This window comes from Eurosta solidaginis, chromosome 5, assembly GCF_040869045.1.
Source record: "Eurosta solidaginis isolate ZX-2024a chromosome 5, ASM4086904v1, whole genome shotgun sequence".
In the NCBI taxonomy this organism is placed as follows: Eukaryota; Metazoa; Arthropoda; class Insecta; order Diptera; family Tephritidae; genus Eurosta; species Eurosta solidaginis.
Window position 1 is genome coordinate 134,426,625 of NC_090323.1, and position 23,321 is coordinate 134,449,945.

Genomic DNA, 23,321 nt, shown 5'->3' on the forward strand with positions numbered 1-23,321 from the left:
TGACTCCACCTGACCGGGACGGGCCTCTTCTTTCCTATCTTTCTTTTCGCTTCCTCTCACGCTATCACCTTCCACAAGCATAGGCATGATTTACACATAATTTGTTTACGAGTACTGCAGGTGAGGCCGGTGGAAAAGACCCCCCCCCCCCCCTCCACCCATCCGACGAGCTAGCGTGGGCTAACAAGCATGCCTCCATACCGCCGAGACACCACCGCAGGCAGTATCGTAACAATGGCGCCCAACGGTCATAGCCCAATTTTCAATTTCTTTATTTTGTTTTATTTTTGCATCCCTTTATAATAATATAATACTAATATTTTTTTTTTCTTTTTTTCCATAGCTTTTCCTTGCTTTCCTATACCCTTTTTCCCATAACTCTTTTCTTAACGATATCTGATGTTTACATTTATAACTTTTACCTTTCTTTCAATTTCAGTTTTAGTTCTCTGACAGGACTGAGATCGTTGTAGGGGCAACATTGCTTGGATCCGTCCGACGCGATATGTGCCACTACAACAAACACAAGTGGGGATACTCGTCTTGCCGTAGAAGTTCCTTTCGAAAGCGGCAACGCTTGCATAAGTGGTATTCTGCGGTAAGGCTAGTATATTGACAAGTAGATGTTGTAGCGTGTGGGTGACTGTTTAAGCTACCGTGTACGTAGTCCAGCACTACGTGCACGTGAGGAGTGCAGTCAGCCTACACGAAGGCGATTTGAAGCAGTGTGGCAACCAAGCTTGAGGCCCGAGCTTGTAGGCTTGTAGTGCCACACTGAATAAACGAACGTATTTGGGAGACTTAGTTGACTAGAACCTAGACTAGTGACAAACGGATCACTCACTCACATTCACTAGGACCTCGCCGAGGTGCAACACCAACACACACCAATAACATATACAATTACTTCTATAAACAACAAAGCAAAACAAAAACAATTAAGTTTAATTTTTTAAATAAAAATCATACATACATATAAAAGGATTACCATTTTTAATATTTTTATATACTACACGTTTATTTTTACCCCACGTGCATTTCCTTTTCAATTTTTTTGTATTTTATATTATTATATCAATTTTGTCCTGTTGAGCTTAATCTTTGAAGTTTTTATTTGATTTGTAATACCTTTGCAAATTTTATTTTTTTGCTGGCTTAAAACTACAGTCTGAAAATTTTTGAAGTCGGTGGTTATCCGGTTGAAGTTAAGCTTAACCCTGGTTGGATTGCCTTTATATTTTTTTTAATTCTATTGTTAAACTTATTAAATCTTACTTTAATATTTTACTTGAAGTGGAATTTTCCTCTTACATTTTTTTGACCGTTCGGTAATAATTTTATAATTCGATCTTCAGATTTTTTTTTGCCCTGTTTTAAATTTAATTTCGGGCTTAAACTGTTGAGTTGAATTCAGTACGACAGGTAAGCATTTTGTTGAAATTCGTTTTACATACTTTTTTTAGACCTCTCTTTTGTTACAAAGTAATCATATTTTGAAATTTTTGAAAGGTTTTGTTGGAATTCCCCTATATTTAGCAGGTTAGGTTGTTCTAGTGTTACACAGTTGACATCTTTTTATTTTTAAGCCCGAATTTTTAAATAGCCCTTTGTGCCTTGGAATGGTTTTTCTTTTTGATTGGGATTGAAGGTAGTTTTTCGAGGAAAATCGACGAACTTTTCAATATGTCCGACACGGAGCAGGAGGGAGCAGCTGGTGGAGTAGTTGGCGGATCAGAACCCGGGGCTATCCCTAGACGCAAGGAGCTATCAAAGAATGTCAAGGCTTATCTGTCCGGTCAGGCGATGCAAACCTAGAGATCATCAACATCTACATCTCTCCTCCCCCAGCGAGTTAGGGGGTCAGAACATACCCGCGGTAGGTATGCCTGTCGTAAGAGGTGACGAAAATACCAGATTCAAGGGGCTGTGTAGCGCAACCCTTCAGGTTGCCAGCGCAATATATAGCTTCTCCAAACCCAATTGTCAACCTCACCTATCCGCGGCGAATAATGTTTCACTAAAAGACGAGGCTCTGGCGACCCCAAGCTTCTCATGGAACTTGGGGGTGGGGAGGGAGGGAAGGCTTCATGCGGCCATATAAATCGTTCCCGAGATGGTCGGGCTAGCACCTTAATGGCGCTGTGTTACCGGAGCGTACCGGATCTGTATCCGGCAAAGGACCATCACATCGATAACACTCCCCAAAGCCTTCGGGGAGCAACTAATCGCTACAACAACAACAACATCTACATCCCTCCTGCCACCTGTTGCCTTAGTGGATACCGCCCTAATATCAGCGCCTTACTCACTGGCAACAATCGCATTATATTAGGCGATTTCAATGCCCATCACGATCTATGGCATTCAAACTGGCGGGCGGACAGTAGGGGCGAGATCAAATGGATGGCGGATCAAATAGAAGAAACGACGTTCTGCACAATAAACGGATACGCCCCCACACGTATGGTAGGAAGCCTGTCAAAGTTCGCCGGATATTTCAATCGTGGCACAGAACTCGTAAACTGCGCCAACTGGCAGCCGATGGTAACATTGGCATCCGACCACCTGCCTATACTTATTTCGCTCGAGCGTACCGCCGACATCATCGTCACAGAAAAACGCACTTTCATTAACTTTAGAAAAGAAAAGTGGGACGAATACAAATCCTTTACAGAAAACCGCTTTTCTGCCCTGCCTATCCCGACTAATGCCCGCCAAGGGGAGCGTGCTATCCGCAAGGTCATTGAATCCGGCTCGGCTCATTTCATTCCCGCCGGTAGAATTCCCGAAATTCGGTTCCACTTCCCGGCGGAGGAAGCAAGTTTAGCGAGAGAACGTGTCCTTATAAGACAGATCGATTCCGGCGACCCACAAATAAGGGATATAAACCAACGCATCAGATTGCTTGTGGATGAACACAAGCGGGCGAAATGGGAGGAGTACCTAAGCGGTTGTAACCTCTCTGCCGGTGTAGGTAAACTTTGGTCCACCGTAAAGTCCCTATCGAATCCGTCTAGACGGGATAGCCATGCCGATGCTTAAAAGCCTAGGGAAAGAGGGTTTCAAATATTTAGTACATGTCTTCAACCTGTCTCTTTCCACCTTTGTCATACCTGAAAAATGGAAAATGGCCAAGGTGGTCCCGCTACTAAAGCCTGGGAAACCAGCTGACATAGGAAAAAATGCGCGAGCATTTTCTGCCGACAATATATAATGCATCCTACGGTCGACAAAGATAGACGGAGAGCCAATAGACATGCACATAAACACAAATTCAGCGTCACCAATCACCATCAGCGCTAAAGAGGTTGAGGACGCCATTGGTCGTGCTAAACCATCCAAAGCAGTGGGCCAGACGGCATAGCCATGCCGATGCTTAAAAGCCTAGGGAAAGAGGGTTTCAAACCTAAGAGGTTGTAACCTCTCTACCGGTGTAGGTAAACTTTGGTCCACCGTAAAGTCCCTATCGAACCCGACTAAGCACAAAGACAAAGTTTCCATCGCCTTTGGCGATAAGGTGCTGTCGGATGCGAAAAAATGCGCGAGCGCTTTCTGCCGACAATATATAATGCATCCTACGGTCGACAAAGATAGACGGAGAGCCAATAGACACGCACATAAACACAAACTCAGCGCGTCACCAATTACCATCACCGCTAAAGAGGTTGAGGACGCCATTGGTCGCGCTAAACTATCCAAAGCAGTGGGCCCAGACGGCATAGCCATGCCGATGCTTAAAAACCTAGGGAAAGAGGGTTTCAAATACTTAGCGCATGTCTTCAACCTGTCTCTTTCCACCTTTGTCATACCCGAGAAATGGAAAATGGCCAAGGTGGTCCCGCTACTAAAGCCTGGGAAACCAGCTAACGTAGGTGAGTCATATCGTCCGATATCTCTCCTATCGCCAGTGGCAAAGACGCTTGAAGCCATTTTGCTCCCTTATTTCCAAGCACATTTGCAGCTAGCCCCTCATCAGCATGGCTTCAGAAAACTCCATAGCACTACCTCCGCGCTAAATGTCATTAGCACCCAGATAAATTGCGGTTTGAATCAATATCCCCACCATAGAACAGTACTCGTAGCGTTAGACCTATCAAAAGCTTTTGATACGGTCAACCATGGCTCGTTACTGCAGGACCTGGAAGGGTCCACCCTTCCCCCATGTCTTAAAAGGTGGACCGCAAATTATCTGGGTGGTCGGCAGGCATCGGTGCAATTCAGAAACGAAACATCAAAACAAAGGAGAATTAAACAAGGGGTGCCACAGGGTGGTGTCCTATCCCCGCTTTTGTTTAATTTCTACATATCTAAGCTACCTTCACCACCGGAAGGAGTCACAATCGTTTCCTACGCCGATGACTGCACAATAATGGCCACAGGCCCAGGCCCAAAGATCGATGAGCTATGCAATAAAATAAACGGCTATCTCCCTGATCTCTCCAGTTTTTTCGCCTCGCGAAACCTGGCATTGTCACCGACTAAATCTTCCGCGACCTTATTTACAACATGGACGCCGCAAATGTCGACCATATTGAACATCCACGTCGATGGCACTACGCTACCGACTGTCCTACACCCCAAAATTTTGGGTGTGACGTTTGATCAGGATCTACATTTTGGTGCGCACGCAACCGCAATTGTTCCAAGAATTCAGAGCCGTAATAAAATCCTCAAATCCCTTGCTGGCAGTACCTGGGGAAAAGATAAAGAAACGCTCTTGACCACATACAAAGCAATTAGCCAGCCGATTACGTGCTACGCGTCACCCATATGGTCGCCAAGCCTAAAAACCACCCACTGGAAGAAACTACAGGCCTGCCAAAATACTGCTCTCAGAATCGCCACGGGCTGTCTTCTTATGTCCCCAGAACACCATCTGCATAATGAGGCGAGAATACTCCCCATCAGGGAGAGAAATGAGATGCTGACCAAACAGTTTCTGTTGAATACCCAGAAACCTGGGCATCCCAACAGACATCTGATTGACGAACCAGCACCGCCTAGGGGCCTAAGGAGTCATCTCCGTAAGCATTTTGAGGAAATACGGCACCTGAGAACCCAGCCGTACGAAGCGGAAAAACACAAGCAGGTCCTTGGTGAACTCCATAGACAGGCGTCGGACCTTTATGTCGGGAATTGCCCGGTGAATCCAGTACTTGAAGAAAAATATCCAGAACTCGCAGAAGAGGAACGCATACTCCCCAGGGAAACGCGTGTCACTCTTGCTCAACTTCGTTCTGGATACTGTAACAGGTTAAACTCTTACCTATCCAGAATCAACCCCGACATACAAAATGTATGCCCTGCTTGCAATGTGTCCCCACATGACACCAACCATCTCTTTAATTGTAATGTGGAACCAACGCCTCTAACACCCCTTTCCTTATGGTCCACCCCTGTTGAAACGGCAAGTTTCCTTGGACTCCCGTTAGAGGATATTGATGACAATTTGTGATCGGTCGCGGCTATTAGGTGGGGCGAGCATTGCTACAACAACAACAACATCAACAGGGTTTCAAATATTTAGCGCATGTCTTCAACCTGTCTCTTTCCACCTTTGCCATACCCGAGAAATGGAAAATGGCTAAGGTGGTCCCGCTAATAAAGCCTGGGAAACCAGCTAACATAGGTGAGTCGTGTCGTCCGATATCTCTCCTATCGCCAGTGGCGAAGACGCTTGAATCCATTTTGCTCCCTTATTTCCAAGCAAATTTGCAGCTAGCCTCACAACAGCATGGCTTCAGAAAACTCCATAGCACGACCACCGCGCTAAATGCCATTAGCACCCAGATAAATTGCGGTTTAAATCAATACCCCACCATAGAACAGTACTCGTAGCGCTAGACCTATCAAAAGCTTTTGATACGGTCAACCATGGCTCGTTGCTGCAAGACCTGGAAGGGTCTACCCTTCCCCCATGTCTTAAAAGCTGGACCGCAAATTATCTGGGTGGTCGGCAGGCATCGGTGCAATTTAGAAACGAAACATCACAACCAAGGAGAATTAAACAAGGGGTGCCGCAGGGTGGTGTCCTATCCCCACTTTTGTTTAATTTCTACATATCTAAGCTACCTTCACCACCGGAAGGAGTCACAATCGTTTCCTACGCCGATGACTGCACAATAATGGCCACAGGCCCAGGCCCAAAGATCGATCGAAATAAACGGCTACCTCCCTGATCTCTCCAGTTTTTCGCCTCGCGAAACCTGGCATTATTACCGACTAAATCTTCCGCGACCTTATTTACAACATGGACGTACCAAATGTCGACCATTTTGAACATCCACGTCGATGGCACTACGCTACGACTGTCCTACACCCCAAAATCTTGGGTGTGACGTTCGATCAGGATCTACATTTTGGTGAGCACGCAGCCGCAATCGTTCCGAGAATTCAGAGCCGTAACAAAATCCTCAAAACCCTCGCTGACAGTACTTAGGGAAAAGATAAAGAAACGCTCATGACTACATACAAAGCAATTAGCCAGCCGATTACGTGCTACGCGTCACCCATATGGTCGCCAAGCCTAAAAACTACTCACTGGAAGAAACTACAGGCCTGCCAAAATACTGCTCTCAGAATCGCCACGGGCTGTCTTCTTATGTCCCCAGAAACCATATGCATAATGAGGCGAGAATACTCCCCATCAGGGAGAGAAATGAGATGCTGACCAAACAGTTCCTGTTGAATACCCAGAAACCTGAGCATCCCAACAGACATCTGATTGATGAACCAGCACCGCCTAGGGGCTTAAGGAGTCATCTCCGTAAGCATTTTGAGGAAATACGGCACCTGAGAACCCAGCCGTATGAAGCGAAAAAACACAAGCAGGTCCTTGGTGAACTCCATAAACAGGCGTCGGACCTTTATGCCGGGAATTGCTCGGTGAATCCAGTACTTAAAGAAAATTATCCAAAACTCGCGGAAGAGGAACGCATACTCCCCAGGGAAACGCGCGTCACTTTTGCTCAACATCGTTCTGGTGGGGCGAAGCATTGCTACAACAACAACAATAATAACAACAACTGGAGAGTCATATCGCCCAATATCTCTCCTATCGCCAGTAGCCAAGACGCTTGAAGCCATTTTTCTCCCCTACTTCAAAGCAAATTTGGAGCTAGCCTGTCATCAGCATGGCTTCAGAAAACTCCATAGCACCACCGCCGCGCTAAGTGCCATCAGCACCCTGATAAATTGCGGTTTAAATCAAAGCCCCCACCATAGAACAGTACTCGTTGCGCTAGACCTATCAAAAGCTTTTGATACGGTCAACCATGGCACGTTACTGCAAGACCTGGAAGAGTCTACCCTTCCCCCATTTCTTAAAAGGTGGACCGCAAATTATCTGGGTGGTCGGCAGGCATCGGTGCAATTTAGAAACGAAATATTAAAACCAAGAAGAATTAAACAAGGGGTGCCACAGGCCTATCCCCACTTTTGTTTAATTTCTACATATCTAAGCTACCTTCGCCACCAGAAGGAGTCACTATCGTTTCCTAGGCCGATGACTGCACAATAATGGCCACAAGCCCACAGATCGTTGAGCTTTGCAACAGAATAAACGGCTACCTCCCTGATCTCTCCAGTTTTTTCGCCTCGCGAAACCTGGCATTATCACCGACTAAATCCTCCGCGACCTTATTTACAACATGGACGTCCCAAATGTCGACCATTTTGAACATCCACCTCGATGGCACTACGCTACCGACTGTCCTGCACCCCAAAATTTAGGGGACACCCTAGTGCATATGTCTGTAAGTGCAACTAAGTGAAAAGGATGAGCTGTCAAAAATCGGCTTCAAAAACCAAAACGGACAGAACGCGATACGGATCCAGATAAATATCTGGATCACGAGGCTGTTGTTGCATTTGAATGTTAAATTTTTATCGGGATCTGGATCAGGCTTCATTGAAACTTAGCTACTCAAAACTTACTTAAACAGACATTTTTTTTTTCGTCAAGGTTTCGAGGACGGGTTTTGGGTTTTCAGAAAAATCCGGGATAATAAAATTTTTGATTTAAGCTTCCTTCAAATCCACCATGGTCATATAATATAACGCACAATTCCTTTAGGACGCAACTCCTACATAAATACATGCATATGTATTGCACATACATATTGGGCCACCTCTGGAGTGCCCCAGGGCAGTATTCTGGGCCCTTTACTATTTATCTTGTTCCATTAATGACATTAGCTCTTAATTCTCATCTACCAAATTTACATATACATTATACATTATATCTGGTGTGTTAAGAACCGTCTTTTCCTTAATATAAGTAAGTGCCACACTGTGACGTATGGTAAACTGCTGAGGCCACTGGATACCTTCTATCATATTGCAGACACTTTTCTTCGAACGACTCTTGAAGTTAAAGACTTGGGGATATACTTCGACTCAAAGTTTAATTTTAACACTCACGTCAGCTTCACAATTTCTAAGGCGCTTTCAATGCTTGCTTTTGTCAGACGCCATCCCGCAAACTTCTCTGACCCCTACACACTCAAATTTTTATATACGTGCTTTGTGCGGTCCAAACTTGAGTATGCGGCTTTCATTTGGCGGCCTTACCACGCAGTTCACATCAACCGCCTGGAGTGGGTTCAAAAAATCTTTATGCGCTTCGCGCTTATTTTATTACGATTCTCTGAGCCGATCCCGTCTTATGAATCTCGATGCCAACTAATATCCTTACTATCCCTAAACAATCGCAGAATTCTTTTGGCCTCGTTGTTCATTTTCGATCTTTTCACGGGCAAAATTGACTGCACGTTGCTTCTTGAAAGACTATGCTTAAATACTCCCTGTAGAAACCTCCGCTTAAATTACTTAATCTGTAATAATATAAATTCTTTTTTCTAGTGTTTTCCATAGCTTAATATAAGCTGGTTTCTGTAATTTAGTCATAAGTGTTTGTACTAAACATTTGCTACTAGACTAAATAAATAAATAAATAAATATATATATTTGTATATTTACCTTCGTTGGTGCGATAGCCTTTAGATTGGGTATTCATATTGGTCAGTGCACGTTGAATACTTGTTGTTGGTAATGGTAGTAGTGGTGGGACTGGTTGCTGGTGTTGCACTTCTTTTGGTTGTTGCGGATACACGTTGGAAGCTTTTATAAGCCTATTTGGTAATCGTATTTGTCAACTATAGTTACGCGCAAAGCACAATCAGTCATAAAAGGATTTATTTAATGTGCTAACTGCAACACTAATGGCAACTTATGATGATGACGATGATGATTAGAGTTGGAGAGACATTGAATATAATTTAAATTCAAACTGTGTTTGATGAATTAATAACACATATATTATAAAACGCTGATATTTATAGCTTTGTCGGTTTTACTTTATTAGGCAGTGACGATAGACTGAGAGCCTTTCTCTTTGTTTACTTTTGTATGCAGTATATTTTAAATGCCGAAACACAGCTCCTTAATAGGGTTGTACTCACGAGAGAACTACTATACGGTGAATCTCCTTTTGGTTGTTATGATGCACATTAAACTGTATTGTATTGTTGTTTTTACCAGTTATTTCACACAAAAACAAGTTTTATGAAGCATTCCTTTATTTTTTCAATGTTAGGGCATGGAGGAGCCTGTCAGGCTGTTGGTACCACTACTCTATTATTCTATCATTATTATTATATATATTTTTTTTATATTATTTTAGATATTTGATTAAATTATTTACTTTACTTTAAGGGTAGTTTGCCGGCATAACCCAAAAATGTTTATAAGTAAAACTGTAGCTTTGTTAAAGATTCGCTGTTTGGATATACATTTAGGGTGTTTGGTTACTGGGCTGCTGTTTATAAGTGTTGTTGTTTTTTTATATTTTTACATACTATTCTAGGCTCTAAATTAGCAAAGTCTTTTTGTTATTCATTATCCAGTACAGTTTTCAGCACTCGAGCATTTTTGCAATTCTGAACTGAGGCAAAGATCCTTCAATATTGTTGTTGTTTTTATTTATACTTTCTCGTTTAAAGTTTATTTTGTTTATGAATATAAGCTTATTACTTATTCACTTAATTAATATAAAATATAATATAATATACTATAGTATATATGTATCGAAGTCCTTTAAGATATCACGAATTTGTTTCAATGTTTCATTATCTTCATTTGCATTTGCTTTAGTTGCTTCTATTTTGTGTTGTGGTTTAAAGACTATTTTTTTTTTAGTTTTTTAAGTATATTTAATTCAATTAAATTTAACGAAAATTTATTTTTTTTTTTGCTGTTTTGTAATAATAATCTTTGTTTTTTGTTGCTGTTCCTTACGTTTTTTTTTAAGTTTTTTATTTTATATTTTAAATTTACAATAATTATCACAGAGTTGTTAAATCTTTCTTTGAATTTTTGTTTGTGTTTTTGTTGTTGTTCTTCATTAACTCTCAGTTTTTTTAAGTTTCTTAATTCTGTATTGTGTTTTGTTTCCTTTCCTTATTGTTGTTTCATTAAATCATTCACACATATATTACTACAAGTATTAGGTACTACACACATTCGCATACGCACACATTCGTTCGTAGTATTATTCTTGTTTTTTCTTTCTTATTGATTTAATTGTTTACGCTTCTTAAAAATTTCCCCGGTTTGTTGTTGTTGCAGTCTGTCTGAATCAGTTCCGGCTTGCGCCTTCTGTCTCGACCATTCCCCGGACGGGGTGGCGTTGAGTGTGAGTTCAGTAGGCACACGCCGACAAATGACGCTGTAGCCTCTCTCTCCTCCCTCAGTATCCTGTTGTGTTGTTGTTTGTAAATTTATTTAGGTTAATAAGATTTTTGGTGAGCACACAACTACTTATTAAGGATCCAGTGATTCAATCAATCAAGCAAAAATCAAATGCGTTTTGTTCACGATTTCGTTGTCTTTTCAAAATACTTGTTGTGTTTGTTGCTGATTCATAATGTTCTATAATTATTTGTAGTTATTTGCAGTTAAGTTAATAGTGAAAAATATATATGTTTAATTCACATGTAAAAGTGGCTTAAATGTAATAGATCTTTTTTTCTTCTTGTTTTTGCGTTTGGATTACTATTTTCGATTCCTGCGCTTCTTCTTAAATAGCAATATTATTTGTTAATACGATTCAAATATTTTTTGGTTGTTTTTAAATATTTTATTGTTGCTGTTTTATATACTTTTTTGTTCTTAAGTTTGCTATTATTATTTTTTTATTATACTGTTTTTATTGCAACTTTCGGTTGAACTATTTTGCTATTCTACAACTATTTTTTACTATGCACTGACTTACTTTTTCTATGTTCTTTACTTAATTCATCAGGTTTTTTTGCTTTTTTTCGAATATGCACTGTTTCGTTGGCTTTTTGCTTCTGACTGTTTTATAGATATATATATATTTTTTTTTTGGACTGTGATTTGGATGAGTTTGTGCTTTCGTAAATGAAAGCTTAGTTCACTTCCCTATCATTTGTATTTTTTTGTTATTCCAGTTTTTTCGAACCGTTGCGCATTTGCTGGTGGTAAATGTTTTCAAGCCTTATTTAATTGGGCTTTGATAACTTATAAGTATGTGCGTGCAATAGTTTTAAAGGGTAAGACTCTTATGGTACAACGCTTTTCAAGCCGAATTCGCCAACGTTGATATTTTTGGGTGAATACTTATCGTCGATCCCTTTTCCTTCCGCGTCACTGCTTTATTATTCCCAAGTTTGTAAATCACACCTATCTATTAGCGGTACAAGCACTAGGATGCACCAAATACAAACCAAGTAGATCCTATACAAGCTTGTTGGATAATTTATTACAATTTTTGTTTGCCATTTCGTGTTTCAAAGTTTTTTCACAACACTTCTATTTAGAGTTTTTAGTTTAAATTTTATAGTTAAGAGTTAATGTTGTTTTGTAGTTAATTATTTTCTTATTGCGTTTTGTACTTCAGAAATTTTCTTTTCAGTTGGTTTTTGTTGCTTTTTTTAGAGCGCTTTTGCATTTGATATTTTTGGATATAATTTTTTTCTTTTTCAGACAGTCCTTTAACGGTTCACTTCCGTTTTAAAACCTGAAGGGATATTATGAAGTTTTGATGGGTTCTAAGGAATCGTGTTGAAGGGTGTGTGTGGAAGGTTGATTTGACAACGTGGGACTTTAATTAAAATGACTTGGGATTGAGAAATAAGTATGTATACAATTAATTATACTGGTTGTAGGAAGTATTTGACGAAGTTGGCCACTAACGCATTCACTGGACGATTCTGATTTTTCAATGTTTTGATGAGTTTAATTGCGTAATCCGTTACAACGGCTTATCTGCTATGAATGGCAATGTTTATTATAGGTTCGACGTTAGCGTCGGACCTCGGAATGCTATTTTTATGTTATGAGTTTATGTGTTAACATTGATTTCTCTGAATTTCGTTTGGAACATATAATTATTTCACAATCGCTAGCAAACGGGCATTATATTATGATGAATAGTTGTTATTCACAATTTTTTCACATCTAATCCCATGTAATTTTGCATATATCTCCACCAATCTTTTAGTAAATTGAAATAAACTCCAAAACCCGTTTGGATTTCACCTTGAGATTCTGAACGGAATTATAATTACCAGCTATTCAGAGATTTAATATGTTTTTTTTTTCTATTAGTATTGAGTTTTCATAGTAAAATTTTCTATAAATTTTCAGAGTGCATGTTGTAATTTAATTGGTAAAGAAGCTGAACTTTACCAAATACCAACAGGAGTGTCCACACACACACACTTACGTGCACACACGCGTGAGCGAGCAGCGCACAAGCCGAACAATACTTCTTGAGAACTATTACTGTTAATTTTATTTTAATTGGGATTGGATTTATTTAAAAAACCTTTTTAGAACTTATTTCGAATATGTTCAAGAGGTTTGGAATAAGAAATTCTTGGCTTTGATTTCTTTATTCCGCCACTATTACTTAACGTCTTCCTTGAGCTTCTTTGTTTTATTGGATTTATATCGTGCGCGATTTGTTGTTGGTTTTTGTAGTTTGATTAACTTGTTTTGTTTTGTAAGTTTTTTGTTGATTTTGTTATTTCGTTTTCGATGGTGTTTTAGATTATGATGAGAATAGTTAAGTGTGATGTCAAAACGGAGTTTTAGTTACAAAAGCTGAAAAGAAAAACTAGACTATTTAATTATCAATTACTTATATGAATATAAATACCTATATATGTATATGTATAAAACTATTTGATTAAAAGAAAACATGTCACACAAAAAACAATAGTAATCTTTAAGCTGTAAATCAAATACATATACATACATACATACATACATACATACATAAACGTATTCGAAAAAAGATTAAATCATCTCCAGCCCCCAAATTCTAGCTTTTGCTAAAACTGCATCGCCAAAAATATTTAAAACAGTATCAAGTACGCAGAAAAGTATGCAATATTTAGGGTAAAAGTCTAGTTGTCGACTGCTAATACGTTACCAAAAATATCGAGAGAGGTGTCAAAAGACGCGTATTGAGCTCGAAAACATAATCCGAAGGCGGAAAAGAAAAATTGTATCTCTGTTGAAGTACCCACAAAAAAAAATTTGTGAACATAAGTGTTTTGCGCGGATATAGTTTTGGTCTCCAAACCAGTGTTGGACCCACCCAGAGTAATTTTTATAAGCGCAACGCAGAAAGTGTTCTTCACAAAAATACAATGGATACAACCCCGGTTTCGCAAGGACCCGCGGGTAATTTTTCGGTTTTTCGTTAATATCTTTTGACCGAGTTAAAATTTGTATTTTCCGCCTTCGGATTATTAATATTGATGCCAAGACGCGTCGATTGACACCCCTCTCTATATTTTTGGTAGCGTATTAGCAGTCGACCCCTCAACTAGACTATTACCACATTTAGTAACATATGGTCAGGGGCGTGCGAGAGCTTAGCACTGCTAAGCGGCAATATACTTTTACGTCAAAACAAAATTTACTCTGGCTCACGGCCAAATCTCATTGGAACGATCTGGATATGGATATTTTGATATATAGAAGTTTATATCTATCTCGATTAGCTTATGCCGTAACGGGGTACCGTTATGCGAACAAAATTAATATAATCTGTGAGCTCTGCTCAGCTGAGTATAAAAATGCTAAGGTCAACGAATGGCTGGTTCCAGAATGGCCCGTTCAATGTAATCACCCTTTGCACCTGTCACACTGACAAGAGTGCGACCATCTAATATATATAATAAATGGGAAAGTTTGGATGTTAAGATGTTTGGATGTTTGGATGTTTGTCCAGACGTTTGTCTTTGTGACTCAATAACGCAAGAACGGCTGGACCGATTTGGATGAAATTTTGCACACATATAGCCAATAGTCTAGAAGGATCTACTAGCTATATATTTTTCAAAAGGGGCGTGGTCCCCGCCCCCTAGGAACAGTTATAATTTAACTATTATATTTTTTCGTCTTTGCGACTGAATCACGCCAGAATGGCTACACGGATTTTGATGAAATTTGGGACACAGACAGTAGTCTACTAGCGAAATTTTTTTCGAACATGGAAAGAGGGGTGCGGGTCCCACGACCCTTTCGAGCAATTACTTTTTAATAATTTTTACACATTATAACTTTGCGTATACTGGCCTTCACCAATATCACAGACTCAAGGGGTCAAATAAGTCGAGGGCTTACAAAGTAAGCAGTGAAACACTCCGCCGCCCCTCCCCCTTTATCACCCCCTCTGGTGTAAAGTCTATAAATTGTTATAACTCAATATAAATTTTCTCCTACTTCAATAGTTTTTGGTATCTAGCACATACAGATCGAGATCTAGACAATTTTGGAGGAACGATCAGTAGTCCTCTCCTTCTACACCCGCCATCCGCCCTCCATCAATTGTTTTTATTAGCACGCTTTTATTAGCTTTACCTGTATGTTTCTATGTAACTTTTCATTCGCTCCAATGCGCCTGCTGCCTTATTAACATGGTTTTATAATTAGCTTCACCTTATTTGTAATCCCGTAAGGGTCATATCGAGACCCTTCCGGGATCATTTCTGGATGGTTTTCGGGATCGGTCCGGGATTACGCCGGGGTAATTTCGGGCTTTTTCGGGATCATTTTGGGACCCTTCCGGGATCATTTCTGTATAGTTTACGGGATCCGTCCGGGATCCCGTCGGGGTTATTTTGGAACATTTTCGGGACTATTCCGGAATCATTTCGGGACTATTTCGCGATCATTTGGGGACCCTTCCGGCATCATTTCTGGATGGTTTTCGGGATCCGTGCGGGATCTCGTCGGGGTCATATGGGGACTTTTTCGGGATCATTTGGGGGCTCTTCCGGCATCATTTCTGGATGGTTTTCGGGATCCGTCCGGGATATCGTCGGGGTCATTTGGGGACTTTTTCGGGATCATTTGGGGGCTCTTCCGGCATCATTTCTGGATGATTTTCGGGATCCGTCCGGTATCTCGTCGGGGTCATTTGGGGACTTTTTCGGGATCATTTTGGGGCTCATCCGGCATCATTTCTGGATGGTTTTCGGGATCCGTCCGGGATCCCGTCGGGGTCATTTCGCGACTTTTTCGCGACTAATACGGGATCATTTGGGAAGCCTTTCGGCATCATTTCTGGATGGTTTTCGGGATCCGTCCGGGATCCCGTCGGGGTCATTTCGGGACTTTTTCGCGACTAATACGGGATCATTTGGGAACCCTTTCGGCATCATTTCTGGATGGTTTTCGGGATCCGTCCGGGATCCCATTAGGGTAATTTCGGGACTATTAGGGGATCATTTGGGAACCTTTCCGGCATCATTTCTGGATAATATTCGGGATCCGTCCGGGATGCCGACGAGGTCATTTCGGGACTATTTCGGGATCATTTGGGATACCTACCGGCATCATTTCTGGATGGTTTTTGGGATTCGTCCGGGATCCCGTCGTGGTCCTTTCGGGACTTTTTTTCGACTAATACGGGATCATTTGCGGACCCTTTCGGCATCATTTCTGGATAGTTGTCGGGATCCCGTCACGGTCATTTCAGGACTATTGGGGGATCATTTGAGGACATTTCCGGCATCATTTCTGTATTGTTTTCGGAATCCTTTCGGGATCCCGTCAGGGTCATTTTGGGACTTTTTCGGGGCTAATACGGGATCATTTGGGGATCCTCTAGGGGTCGTTTCGTGACTTTTCTGTTTTATTTCGGGATCATTTGGGGACCCTTCCGGCATAATTTCTTGATGGTTTGCCGCATCCAGCAGGGTCATTTCGGGACCATTTTGGGATCATTTGGGGACCCTTCCGAGATCATTTCTGGATCCGTCCGGGATGCCGTAGGAGCCATTTCGGGATTTTTTGTTACTTTTCCGGGATAGTTTTTGGACCCTTCCGGGATCATTTCTGGATCTGCGCGGGATCCCATTTGGGTCATTTCCGGACTATTTCGGGATCATCTTGGGATCCTTCCGGAATCATTTCTGTATGGTTTTCGCGATCCGTCGTTGATTCCCTCGGAGCCATTTCGGAACCTTTTCTGGAGTATGTCGGGGTCATTTGGGGACTTTTTCGGCATCATTTGGGGCTCTTCCGGCATCATTTCTGGATGGTTTTCGGGATCCGTGCGAGATCTCGTCGGGGTCATTTGGGGACTTTTTCGGGATCATTTGGGGGCTCTTCCGCCTTCATTTCTGGATGGTTTTCGGGATCCGTCCGGGATATCGTCGGGGTCATTTGGGGACTTTTTCGGGATCCTTTGGGGGCTCTTCCGGCATCATTTCTGGATGGTTTTCGGGATCCGTCCGGGATCCCATCAGGGTAATTTCGGGACTATTAGGGGATCATTTGTGGACCTTTCCGGCATCATTTCTGGATAATTTTCGGTATCCGTCCGGGATGCCGACGAGGTCATTTCGGGATTATTTCGGGATCATTTGGGATACCTACCGGCATCATTTCTGGATGGTTTTTGGGATTCGCCCGGGATCCCGTCGGGGTCATTTCGGGACTTTTTCTCGACTAATACGGGATCATTTGCGGACCCTTTCGGCATAATTTCTGGATAGTTGTCGGGATCCGTTCGGGATCCCGTCACGGTCATTTCGGAACTATTAGGGGATCATTTGAGGACCTTTCCGGCATCATTTCTGGATAGTTTTTGGAATCCTTTCGGGATCCCGTCAGGGTCATTTCGGGGCTTTTTCGGGATCATTTAAGGATGGCTTTCAGGATTCGTCCGGGAACCCGTCAGGGTAATTTCTGGAATTTTCCGAGACTATTTCGGGATCATTTTGGGACCTTCCCAAGATCATTTCTGGATGGATTTCGGGATTTGTCCGGGATGCCCTCAGGGTCATTTTAAGACTATTAGGTGAGCATTTGAGGACCGTTCCGGCATCACTTCTGGATGGTTTTCGGTATCCGTTCAGATTCCCGTCGGAATAATTGCGGGACTTTTTCGGGATCATTGGGGTCCCTTCCGACATCATTTTTGGATGGTTTTTGGGATTCGTCCGGCATCCCGTCGGGGTCATTTCGGGACTTTTTCTCGACTAATACGGGATCATTTGCGGGCCCTTTCGGTATCATTTCTGGATAGTTGTCGGGATCCGTTCGGGATCCCGTCAGGGTCTTTTCGGAACTATTGGGAGATCATTTGAGGACCTTTCCGGCATCATTTCTGGTTAGTTTTCGGGATCCTTTCCGGGTTCCATCAGGGTCATTTCGGGACTTTTTCGGCATTATTTAAGATTGGTTTTCATGATTCGTCCGGGATCCGTCAGGGTAATTTCTGGACTTTTCCCAGACTATTTCGGGATAATTTTGGGACCCTCCCAAGATCATTTCTGGATGGATTTCGGGATCTGTCTGGGATGCCGTCAGGGTCATTTTGGGACTATTAGGTGATCATTTGAGGACCTTTTCGGCATCACTTCTGGATGGTTTTCGGTATCCGCTCAGGATCCCGTCGGAATTATTGCGGGACTTTTTCGGGATCATTTGGTGTCCCTTCCGGCATCATTTCTGGATGGTTTTTGGGATTCGTCCGGCATCCCGTCGGGTTAATTTCGGGACTTTTTCTCGACTAATACGTGATCATTTGCGGGCCCTTTCGGCATCATTTCTAGATAGTTGTCGGGATCCGTTCGGGATCCCGTCAGGGTCTTTTCGGAACTATTAGGTGATCATTTGAGGACATTTCCGGCATCATTTCTGGATAGTTTTCGGGATCCTTTCGGGGTCCAGTCAGGGTCATTTCGGGACTTTTTCGGAATCATTTAGAGATGGCTTTCAGGATTCGTCCGGGAACCCGTCAGGGTAATTTTTGAACTTTTCCGAGACTATTTCGGGATAATTTTGGGACCTTCCCAAGATCATTTCTGGATGGATTTTGGGATCAGTCCGGGATGCCGTCAGGGTCATTTTGGTATTAGATGATCATTTGAGGACCTTTCCGGCATCACTTCTGGATGGTTTTCGGTATCCGATCAGGATCCCCTCGGAATCATTGCGGGACTTTTTTGGGATCATTTGGGGTCCTTCCCAAGATCATTTCTGGATGGATTTCGGGATCTGTCCGGGATCCCGTCAGGGTCATTTAGGGGTGCGTTCGAGATCCCGTCAGGGTCATTTCGGGACTTCTTCGGGACTATATCGGGATCATTTCTGGATGGTTTATGGGATCCGTCCATGACCCCTTAAGGGTCATTTCGGGACTATTAGGTGATCATTTGAGGATCTTTCCGGCATCACTTCTGGATGATTTTCGGTATCCGTTCGGGATCCCGTCGGAATCAATGCGGGACTTTTACGGAATCATTTGGGATTCCTTCCGGCATCATTTCTGGATGGTTTTCGGAATTTGTCCGGGATCCCGTCGGGGTTATTTCGGGACCTTTTCGGGGCTAATGCGGGATCATTTGCGGATCCTCTAGGGGTCGTTTCGTGACTTTTTCTGTATTATTTCGGGATCATTTTGGGACCCTTTCGGCATAATTTCTTGATGGTTTGCCGGATCCATCAGGGTCATTTCGGGACCATTTTGGGATCATTTGGGGACCCTTTCGAGATCATTTCTGGATCCGTCCGGGATGCCGTAGGAGCCATTTCGGGATTTTTTGTTACTTTTCCGGGATAGTTTTTGCACCCTTCCGGGATCATTTCTGGATCTGTGCGGGATCCCATCTGGGTCAATTCCGGACTATTTCGGGATCATTTTGGAATCCTTCCGGAATCATTTCTGTATGGTTTTCGCGATCCATCGTGGATCCCCTCGGAGCCATTTCGGAACTTTTTCTGGAGTTAGTCGGGATAATTTAGGGACCCTTCCTGGATATTTTCTGGATGGTTTTTGAGATCCGCCCGGGAGCCCGTCAGGGTCATTTCGGAACCTTTTCGGGATCATTTTGGAATACCTTCAGGGATCATTTCTGTGTGGTTCTCTACATACGTCTAGAATCGTGTCGCTCTCATTTCGGGTTTTTTGGGACTATTCGGGGAACTTTTGGAGACCCTTTCGGGGCATTTTTGAATGGTTTTCGGGATCCGTCCGCGATAGCGTTGGGGTCATTTCGTAGCTTTTTCTGGATAATTTCGGGATCATTTGGGATCCTATCAGGTTATCAGCTCATTTAGTTCTTTTTTTTACTCAATTACAAAAATAAAATGCATTAGACAGAAAACAAAATTTTAAACAGATAATAAGCAGGCTAACGCGAATAGCCCATATATTTAAAATTTTCCTTGCGGACGGGGCCGCGGGTAAAGGCTAGTCCTAAATAAATCTCTTTCCGGCAAATTACCTTCTCCGGGCCGGAATAGTTTAACCCTTTCCCGAAGTAAGAGAGAATAAGGGAGTTATGTTGCAATGATATGCTCCAAGGATGACAAATGGTGTAACAATGAAATTACAGCGCTTGGTCGGGATAAATCCAGAGTCGCTCCGGTATATAGACCGGCTACCGTGGGAACTGCTTGGCGGTATTCGGTAGCCCTTCAAAAATAAAAATAAAAATAAGCCTAAGTATATCCAACACCACGTACGCGTTCTAATAACTGTGCAGAACACCTTTATGTGTGGCCACACTATTATTGTGGGAATATTATTGTATTCTGCATTTTGGGATTATAATATACGGACTAATATTTGTAATAAGCTTCCATATATTTCACCCGGCCTATGAAAAGGTGGCTTATGACTAAAAAAAAACAGCTGTTTCTCGCAATTTCTTTTTTGAGTCATAAGCCACTTTTTCATAGGCCGGGTCACGTATATTTTTAACTGGGGACACGCTCACCATATATATGTGGTCATAAGCAATAATCGACTATATCCCATTTAAAAGGATAGGACTTAGGCGATTATTGCTTATGACCACATATACATATGAGCCGTTTATTTTGAAAGTGGCATAAGTCATTTCATGTCGTTTATGTTCAGTGGTAATTTGTTTGTATCTCTCCTCGCCTCCATTTTTTTAGAGTCCAATATCCAAAAGATGCAATTCTTATTATTACTTTATAATTGTAGAACCATCTATATATGCATTCGTTCAAAAATAACAATGCATTTAAGACCATGAGTTGGAAATGACTTATGCCACTTTCAAAATAAACGGCTCATATCTCCCATACACTTTGGCGTACAAGAAAATGTTTTGACAACCCCCCTTTCAAAAACTTACTTAAGCAAAACAAGTTCACAACAAAGAAATGCTGGATAAAAGCACTATAAAATTTTACCACGATACGTGATTTGCAAATAGATTCTTGTATAAGCATTTATGTATGGCGAAAACTTGATTTGTTTTTTGCAATATGTACCTACACATCTTTTGCAAGCTTGTTAGGGGCTTAGAAAATACCCGCATACTTACTTGTGAACTTGTGGGTGGGGAGGGAGGGAATGACCTGAAGGTTTAATGTGGCCACATAAATCGTTCCCGAGATGTTCAGGCCAGCACCTTAATGTTGCTATGGTACCGGAGCGTACCGGATCTGTATCCGGCAAAGGATCATCACATCGATAACACTCCCCAAAGCCTTCGGGGAGCAACCTTATCGCTACAACAACAACAACCACAAGCAACAATCGCCGTATGCTAATCTTTCAAAACGGGATTCAGGCGATTATTGCTTATGACAACAGATATTTGGTGCAGTTTTTATGGAGACAACTACCGAATCTAAAAAAAAATTACGACATTATTTATCTTAATCTTATTAGTAGAAGTAATTCCTTTTTTTTTTTTTTTGAAAGCTTGTCAAAAAGAAATATTTGTTTTGGTAACGTTCTACACGACACCACCTAATTTTTATCAAAAATTATCAAAGGTGGTATCAAAAGACGCGCTTCGACCTCCGTTTTAAGAATCCGAACCCGGAAATGAATGATTTCTTTTCTGTCGAAAGTTATTCACAAAAAACCGTAAAATGGCCCCGAGGGTCCGAAATGTCGGGCCACATCCATAGTTTTTTTGCATAGAACACCTTTCGTGTTGGCGGCTTTCGGCCGCGCTTATAAAAAATTACCCTGGGTGGGTCCGACACCGGTTTGGGGATCAAAACTAAATGCGCGTAGAACACCTTTCTGCATTAGTATGTGTGTACAACAAATCTAACAAAAAACAACAACCACATGAAAATTAGAACCGATTTTTTGCTTATATCTGTTGACAGAAATATTGTAAAACGTTACCTTTTTTTATAATTGTTTAGAGGTGGTAAATGGTCCAAAGCTTGCAATCTTATAAAATTTACTATAAGCTGACACCAGACCCGGCAAATTATCTATTTTGGCAGCGATTTAGTTTAGCACCCCCGAGTTCGGTGTTTAACTTGGTATCAAATGAAAGAGGGAGTTCTCCCGATCACAAATATATATATATTTTAAAGTGCACAAACATATAATTTAAAAGTTATTTGTTGTTAAAGTTTGCAAATTTTCAGGTAATAGTCTAGTTGAGGGGTCGACTGCTAATACGCTACCAAAAATATCGGTAGAGGTGTCAAACGACGCGTCTTTTTATTTTGGTAGCGTATTAGCAGTCGACCCCTCAACTAGACTATTACCTTATAAGTTTGCGCACTTTAAAATATATATATTTGTGATCGGGAGAACTCCCTCTTTCATTTAATACCAAGTTTTATCCGAACTCGGGGGTGCTATTCTAAAATTTTCCCTCTATTTTAGCTAATTATCTATTTTGCACATATACATATACATATATATACTCTAGTACCCACAAATAACCGGCATGCGGAGAAAGTTCTTCGTTATACATTTTCATATCAAACCACAGTCAAATGAAAAAAAGCATACACTAAACTCCAAGGATCGCCTATTAGAGTAATGCGATTACCAATCAGGATCGCAAAAAAGCAAAATCGATATTTTATGTAGTAATGCGATTACCAATCAGGATCGCACAAAAGCAAAATCGATATTTTATGACATTTTAGTGAAGTTACTGAATACTTTAACACCCGAACAAATATTCAAAGAATGTTTTGGCAGGATGAGTATCCACATCACGCCCAACTGTATATACTAAATTACGTAGACGTCTACACACGTAGGCATTGCTTTGCGAACAAATTTATGTATGCACAGATGTATATATTGCATTCGTAACTCGTCTTAGCCGGTATTTTTTCTAAAATATTTAACTGTTATAAGTAAATTTATTATCATATATTTTTTGCGAATTCAGCTACAATTTTTGCAAGGGATCACACGAATTTACATATCTACGAAGATGATTTTTCTATTCAAGACAGCCCGACTTCTCGATGCTCCAAACGTTCACATCAATTTTAAAGCTTCCTCTGGTTTTAAACTTATTTTGGCCCTATTCAAAAAGTTTCAACGAAATATTATTATCTGCACAAATGAATACAGTAATAATAACACTTATTTGATTTATATTTAATCTTTAAAAAGAATTTTGAAAAATTTTCACAACTAAATACGTACCCACGACACAGCACAACGACGCCATATTGCATTCGCTTCTTTTCGTCGTAAAGTTGCCAGATTTATTACTGCGCAGAACCATGGCTGCCTACACTATCTTATTTGGGCCCAAAATTAATTTGACTCGGCTTAACATTAGCCATCATCCCGTCGCAAAGATCCTGAGCCAGATAAATAATTTTGTTTGTAAATACACCAACAATTTGAGCCAGATAAAGAAGGTATTACGTGTTACGAACAGTGACTGAAAACAATTTTGGTAATAGTCTAGCAGTCGAATTGCTAATACGCTACCAAAAATATCGTGTGAGGTGTCAAAATACGCGTATTAATCTCGAGAACAATAATTCGAAGGCGGAAAAGAAAAATTTTA

The 23,321-nt window shown here is 41.3% G+C and overlaps 1 protein-coding gene across 1 annotated transcript in view; it reads right to left on the reverse strand.

Moving 5' to 3' along the window:
- Unr (cold shock domain-containing Unr) overlaps positions 1-23,036 on the reverse strand; it is a 181,298-nt gene extending 158,262 nt beyond the window's left edge. Inside the window, exons 1-2 of the mRNA XM_067786706.1 lie at positions 22,949-23,036; positions 8,980-13,128 (exon numbers count right to left, since the gene is read on the reverse strand). Coding sequence (XP_067642807.1) covers positions 8,980-9,016 — 37 coding nt within the window. The 5' untranslated portion in view covers positions 9,017-13,128; positions 22,949-23,036. The remainder of the gene's footprint in view (positions 1-8,979; positions 13,129-22,948) is intronic.
- Between the last annotated feature and the right edge of the window lie 285 nt (positions 23,037-23,321).